A 6,873-nucleotide genomic window follows, 5' to 3' on the forward strand; every position below is an offset into this window, starting at 1 on the left:
GCGTGACCGCCGGGCCCCGCGCAGGCGCGGGAAGGGAAGCGGCTCCCGGGCAGGGTCCGGGGCACGTGGAGCTGCTGATTAATGGGGAAGTGTTAATTGGCGGCGCGGCCTGGAGCCCAACGCTGGGGGCAGGGGGCGGGGTTGGGTGCCCAGCTGGGCTCTCACCCTGAGAGGAGGAGCTTTGAAAGGTTTCTCGCTTGCCTTCCAAGCCCTACAAAGCCTCTCCTGCAGGAGGGGAGTGGAAAGGACCCACCAGGACACCTTGTCCAACGGTCTGGCTGCTGTAGGGCTCACTCAGGGAACACATGAGAAGGGCAAACACCCTTTTCCTTGTTCCCTTCAAACCACGTTTTCACAGCTTCCATCTAATCCACCCATGTTTGCAGCCAGGAAGCACAGCCAGGAAGCACAGGCACCACATCCCCTCCCATCAGGACACAAGCCCTGGAGGTCTCTAAAGCTGCTCAAGAACAGACAGGACCCGTTTTTCTTAGTTTTTCACCCAGCAGAGGGGGCTCACAGCATCATGGCAGAGTAAAACTCAAAGGAAGGGGCTGGGATTGGGTCAGGGATGGTTCCACACCCACCTGCCCCGTGCCCAGAGCAGGCCAGCACACCCAGCTACTCACTGCCCAGTTTCCTACCATTAATTAAAACACACCAGGTCTCACCCCAAGGTTTCATTTCATTGGGGTGTGTAACGAGGGCACTTCCCAAGCCTGGGGTGACTGCAGCCACCAAGGGGTTGTGCTCCCTCCCCAGCACCACAGGCCTAACAAGTTGGACCTTCTAATCACTGTTTAAAAGACAAAGCATTATTATTATTATTATTTAAAAGGTAAAGAATTATTTTACCCTTCTTAAATCATTTCCTTTAATAGGAAGTGCTGTTTTACTCTACTTTGTGCTTCTGAAACAAACATTTGTGTGCCAAAAATAGACAGTGTACACATCCTCTGTAGCTATAGATACAAACATGTACAAGAAAGGAGCAGGCTGGAGCAGATGAGCTGGGAAAAAATCCTCTTGGGAAAACCTCTGTCTGGCACAACTGCCACAACCAGATCAAACCATGACCCTGGGGGAAGGGGGAACAATGTGGGTTTAAAAAAAACAAATACAAATTCCACACGCTGGTTTGGGGTTTCTGCTGAATTCCTCACCCCTTTCTTTAGTCCTTTTCCCAGCCTTTCCTTTAGTCCTGCTGATCTGCTGGATCCTGATGGATCTCCTGGTCCATCCAGCTCCAGGGCGTCCTTCCCGCTCCCGCCCGCGTCACTCGGCTTCACACCCAAGAGGACAACGTGGCTCCCCAGACGTTTGGTTCCAACTCCAAGGTTTCCTGAAACTAAGGGAAAGTGAGGAGACTCCAGAGTTCTTGGCCTTTTAGCGGATAGGTCGGTATGGGAATGTCATTCCTGGTATGAATGTTTGCACGGGATGAGCCGGGAGCGCGGGATGTGCCGGGAGCGCCGGGTGCGCGGGGTAGCCCAGGGGAGGAGTGTGGATGTGGGGATAGAATCCTGGTGGCAGAGTGCCATGGGCTGGCTGCTGCACTGGGCCTGAGATCACCAGCTGGAGCAGGCTGTGGAGAGACATTCAGACAGGCAGGAGGGTTATTGGCAGGAGGGTTTTGTCCTGGCTGGCTCCAGCATGGAAGGGCCTGGCTGGAAGGACAATCCATAACTAACTCGCAGAGGGAAGAGGCAGGGATTCAGTTATGATAGAATCATGGAATGGTTTGGGTTGGAAGGGACCTTAAAGATCATCTATTTCCAACCCCCTGCATGGGCACAGCATGGAAGGGCCTGGCTGGAAGGACAATCCATAACTAACTCGCAGAGGGAAGAGGCAGGGATTCAGTTATGATAGAATCATGGAATGGTTTGGGTTGGAAGGGACCTTAGGGATCATCGATTCCCACCCCCCTGCATGGGCAGGGACACCTCCCACCAGCCCAGGTTGCTCCAAGCCCCATCCAACCTGCCCTTCAACACTGCCAGAGATGGGGCAGCCACAGCTTCCCTGGGCAACCTGGGCCAGGCTCTCACCACCCTCACACCAAAGAATTTCCTCCTCATGTCCAACCTCAATCCCCCCTCTTCCAGTTTTCATCCATCCCCCTTGTCCTCTCCCTCCCTGCCCTTGTCCCAAGTCCCTCCCCAGCTTTCCTGGAGCCCCTTCAGGCATTGGGAAGGAACTTAAAACTCTTCACAGCTTCTTTTGGACTTCCTTTTTCCCCTTTCACCCCCTTAAATTTGGTTGCTCTTTGCAAAGAAGCAAAGTGCAGTTCAGCTCAGGGCCAAGCAGAACAAGGGGAGAGTGAGTGGGAGATGGGACAACTCTGGGGCAGGTTCCAACTGTAATTTCATTTTCCCCTCCTGTTGTTCCAACACTGGCTGGGCAAGACCACCTGTGAGGTCCCTCAGTCAGGAGTCCAGCCTGCAAGGGCAGGAGCAGCCAGCCCTGTCTATGCCCTTTACCCTCACGCTAAACCCTGTGGGAACAAACTTCCAGAAAGCAGACACAGACTTTGGGAAGACATTTTGCCTCACAGCCCTCAGGTTTGTGTCTTGGAACATGCAGCAAAACCAACCCAGCTGTAGAAAGGTCTCTTACTTGTTGTGTGGCAGCCTGGAGCACACAGTTCTCAAGTCATCTGAAAGAGGACACAGACATAACAATGAGGTGAAGCAGAAATTAAGAGTCATTTTCCTCTCCACTCTCCTTCCTAGCAAGGTCAGATCACAAAAAAAACCAAACCCTCAACAGATCCAGAATCCCACTCTCAAGCTTCCAAAGGAGACAAAACATTTCTCCATCTCACCAGTCATTCCTGCAGCTTCCAGACACTTCAGTGGATGTTGACCCTTCAACCTAAGCTGCCATATGGGAAATGCAGCTTCACTTCAAGGCCAATCCAAGTCTCAGTACAGAATTCCCACCACCAATATCACATCAAGAAGTAACTAAGAGATAGGAAAGACAAACTATGGCTCTGCCCACTGAATGGGGCATTTATAGTGAGAAAGGCACCAGGTCCATGCAGGGCAAATTTTACCCAGTACCTGCTTTGCATTGGTTTGGGCTTTTTTAAACAGTTCTAATGTAAATAAAGAGTTGGGTTATTTTTACTGAGATTTATCAACTAGAATTTGCACCTTTTTACCATCTCCAAACTTCTGCTAAAGCAAAAGAGCTGGAATAAAGATATTAAATAACATATCCTCGTTATAGTCCTTTCTTGATAGGAAACTCCTGCCTTTGTAGAGAAATGCAGACCTAAAATGCTGAAATAACTGGTATTTCTGCAGCTACTTATACTGAATCACTTCCCACTTGACAGCAAAAGGAAATGCTCAGGTGAACAGCCAGAGAAAAAACACAGCCAACTGAAAACCCTCCACTTTTCTGTCTGTTCTTATTACATCCACAGCTACTTTAGGAAAGATCAGAAAGAAGAACACTGATACTGGGCCAGCAGTGCTGGTTCCACGAGGGCAGAAGCTGCAGGCACCTCCTGGGGCAGAGGCTGCTCTCTGCAGCTGGGTCTGCACCAACTGCCTGGGCTTTGAGGGGCTTTGAGCCTTCTGGTGGCTTCCAGAACCTCCTGTTTGCAGGAGAATGTTATCAGCAAACCTTCTGTCTGTCTCACCCTCTGCTGGGTTAAGGCTCCTCCCTTTTTTGACACAGGAAAGACACATAAACAGCCTCCTTTACTGAGTTTAACTGACCTTGTGGTCTCATTACAAAAGAGCTAAAGGCCCAGAAGTTCCACTTTTTCCAGTGGATAAAGTTCTTAGATAACCCCTTTTTGTTTACTTTTCAAAGTCCTTGTCCAGCACACCCACCCCATGTTGCATCTAGTTCATGGCAGCTCCTGAAGCACCATCAAACACTGCTTTTTAAATAGCTACAACCAGTTTTGTGGGGTCAGATTTGTGCTGGACACCCCCATATCCCCCCTCCCCTGTGCACACTGACCAGCAGCTCTCCAGCAACACACCACTCACCTCTATGTCATCTCTCCTTCCTTGCTCCCCATCCAGTGATTTTTCCTGAAGTATTTCCTGCACTATCACTTCTTAAGAGCAGCAAACTTATGCTTTTTCCTCTCCCCATCCCAAAACTCCCTCTTACAAACATCCACACACTGGAGGAAGAGAATCCCACGCCAGGGTCTCCACCAGCCCCCCTACCATCTCACCTCTGGTGCACAGGAGGGCTCCTGATGCCATGGCCACTTGCAGAGCCTGAGCCAGCCTGTCTAGAGCCAGTTCAATCTCTTTGGATGCATTGAGAGGATTGAGTTCATCAGATAGTCTGTTAATTTCCTCAACGAGGGGAACCACGTGGTCAAAGGGAATCAACCCCAGGCGCCCATAAAGGTTCTTCTCTGTTAGATGCCCCTGAAGCATCATCAGAACCTGCAGGACACTGAGGTGCAGTTTGGAATACAGCTGGTGACAATCTCGGTCTTCTCCTGAAGCTGAGTCCTTGGCAATTTTGTTGGGGGGGTGTCCATTGGAGAGAGAAGCTTTCTTCTTCCTTTTGTAAGCCAGAGGGGCCTTCACACACCAGCGGATCAGTCCGGTCAGTGGGGTGAGCTCCAGAAACCCTATTGGCAGGTTGGCTGCAATGGGAGTGTTGAGGAAGGTGATGAGGATCAAACGGGGGTCTTCAAAGATCCAGGAGACAATCAAGTCCAGCAGATCCGAGGGAGGGATGAGGTCATCTGAAGACAGGAAAGGTGTTATTGAGTAAGCTGAGCCCTGCACTGCAGCACAGGGCAGAGGTCTCTAATTGATCTCTCTCACACACACACTCTTCCTGCACTGTCACAGCTGCAATTGCAAAACCTTCCCAACACTGCTGGTTTTACCCAGACACCACAGGGAGGTGTGTGTCCCAGGGGAAACACAACCATGTTCCTGTCAATTTAGAATCATAGAATCATGGAATGGTTTGGGTTGGAAGGGAACTTATGGATTATCTAGTTTCAACCCCCTGCATGGGCAGGGACACCTTCCACCAGCCCAGGTTGCTCCAAGCCCCATCCAACCTGCCCTTCAACACTGCCAGGGATGGGGCAGCCACAGCTTCCCTGGGCAACCTGGGCGAGGGTCTCGCCACCCTCACAGTCAATAATTTCCTCCTCATGTCCAACCTCAATCTCCCCTCTTCCAGTTTTAATCCATTCCTCCTTGTCCTCACAATGGGACAGGGCTTGAAGCAACCTGGTCTAGTGGGAGGTGTCCCTGCCTGTGCAGGAGGTTGGATATAGATGATTTTTAAAAGTCCCTTCCAATCCAAACCATCCCATTTATGATTCTATGAGTCTATCTGCTGGGCAGGTGACACACGAACAAAGTGCCTGCCCAGCAGTTCAACTGTCACTCCTAGAGTTGCTCCACAAGGTCCCCATGTCCTCTTCCATGCAGGACACTTCCCTCTGTGTCAGGCATTACCTGCCTGCTCCTCCAGCCCCTTCAACCACCGCGTGGTTATTTTTAGCCTTGTCTGGCATTGTTCTGCAGCTCTGGGAAGCAACTTACCCGAGGAGAGGTCATAGAGGGCTGTGACAGAGGTGATGAACTGGCAGCAGAAGCGAGGGCTGGCACTGAAGATCTGCTTCAGGGTCTGTATGGAGCCAGGCACCAGGTTGCAGTAGTCGTCCACCAGGGCTCGGGCCAGGCGCACGCAGTACACGGCGGGGGTGCGCTGGGGGGCACAGGACAAACCCAACCTCAAGAGGGTCCTACAGAGCTGACTTCAAAGCCCACCTTGCCCAGCCACTCAGCCTGCCCACCTCCCCCAGCTGCTTCACTGTCTCAACACTTCATGTGGCCACATCCCCACAGGTTAAAGCTCCCTTTCTCTCTGCCTGCACATCAAACACAACGAGCATTTCATGATATCAGAACGAGATGTTCAGTGCTCACCTGCATTAAATCTTTTTACATCAATATTTTGACTTAAGAGACTTTTCACAAGGGCTTGTAGTGAGAGGACAAGGGGGAATGGATTAAAACTGGAAGTTTTAGGTTAAACATGAGGAGGAAATTCTTTGCTGTGAGGGTGGTGAGAGCCTGGCCCAGGTTGCCCAGGGAAGCTGTGGCTGCCCCATCCCTGGCAGTGTTGAAGGGCAGGTTGGATGGGGCTTGGAGCAACCTGGGCTGGTGGGAGGTGTCCCTGCCCATGCAGGGGGGTGGATCTAGATGATCTTTAAGGTCCCTTCCAAACCAAACCATTCCATGATTCTATGATGTTTTTACTACTTCAGCAACTAATTCTGTAGTTCAACCAGTTCAGCACAAGCAAAAACTAGTTCTGTAACCTCTCGGTTACCCTTGACATCCTTAACATAGAAAAAATCCTTGAGGTCTATGATCTGCCAAAAAACACCTTCTTCTTCTAACCAGGCCACATCCCCTGCTGGAGGGGAAGTAGAGACCCCACAGAAACTGCACTGGTCTGTCCCTTCCCAGCACAGCCTTCCTGCTCGTCCTCTCTAATGCAGGTGACTTCTGCACACCCTGCAAGGCTGCGGGAACAAAGCTGTGCTTCCCAAGGTCTGCAGCAGGGAATGACAGTGGGAAAGGAGGAGACACAGGAGATCCCTGACATGCTGCACTCGTGGCAGACAGACACAGGTGTTTCGTGCCCAGATCTTAAGAGAGAGATTTGGTCTCTTCTGCCGTGTCCAAACATACATCTTGACTCTGAGGGTGGCAGAGCCCTGGGACAGGCTGCCCAGAAAGGCTGTGGAGTCTCCATCCCTGGAGACATTCCAAATCCACCTGTGGGATCTGCTGTGGGGGATCCTGCTCTAGCAGGGGGGTTGGACTAGATGATCTCCAGAGGCCCCTTCCA

General features: G+C 51.3%; 1 protein-coding gene across 1 annotated transcript in view; it reads right to left on the minus strand.

The window, feature by feature from the left end:
- The window catches only part of LOC104386844 (chromosome unknown open reading frame, human C7orf26), an 11,951-nt gene that overhangs the window by 2,128 nt on the left and 2,950 nt on the right, over positions 1–6,873 (minus strand). The window contains exons 2-5 of the mRNA XM_009995512.1: positions 5,556–5,721; positions 4,208–4,735; positions 2,620–2,659; positions 1,442–1,585 (exon numbers count right to left, since the gene is read on the minus strand). Of these exons, the coding sequence (XP_009993814.1) occupies positions 1,442–1,585; positions 2,620–2,659; positions 4,208–4,735; positions 5,556–5,721 (878 nt within the window). The remainder of the gene's footprint in view (positions 1–1,441; positions 1,586–2,619; positions 2,660–4,207; positions 4,736–5,555; positions 5,722–6,873) is intronic.

This window comes from Chaetura pelagica, unplaced genomic scaffold (assembly GCF_000747805.2).
Source record: "Chaetura pelagica isolate M959 unplaced genomic scaffold, ChaPel_1.0 scaffold124, whole genome shotgun sequence".
NCBI classification, from domain to species: Eukaryota; Metazoa; Chordata; class Aves; order Apodiformes; family Apodidae; genus Chaetura; species Chaetura pelagica.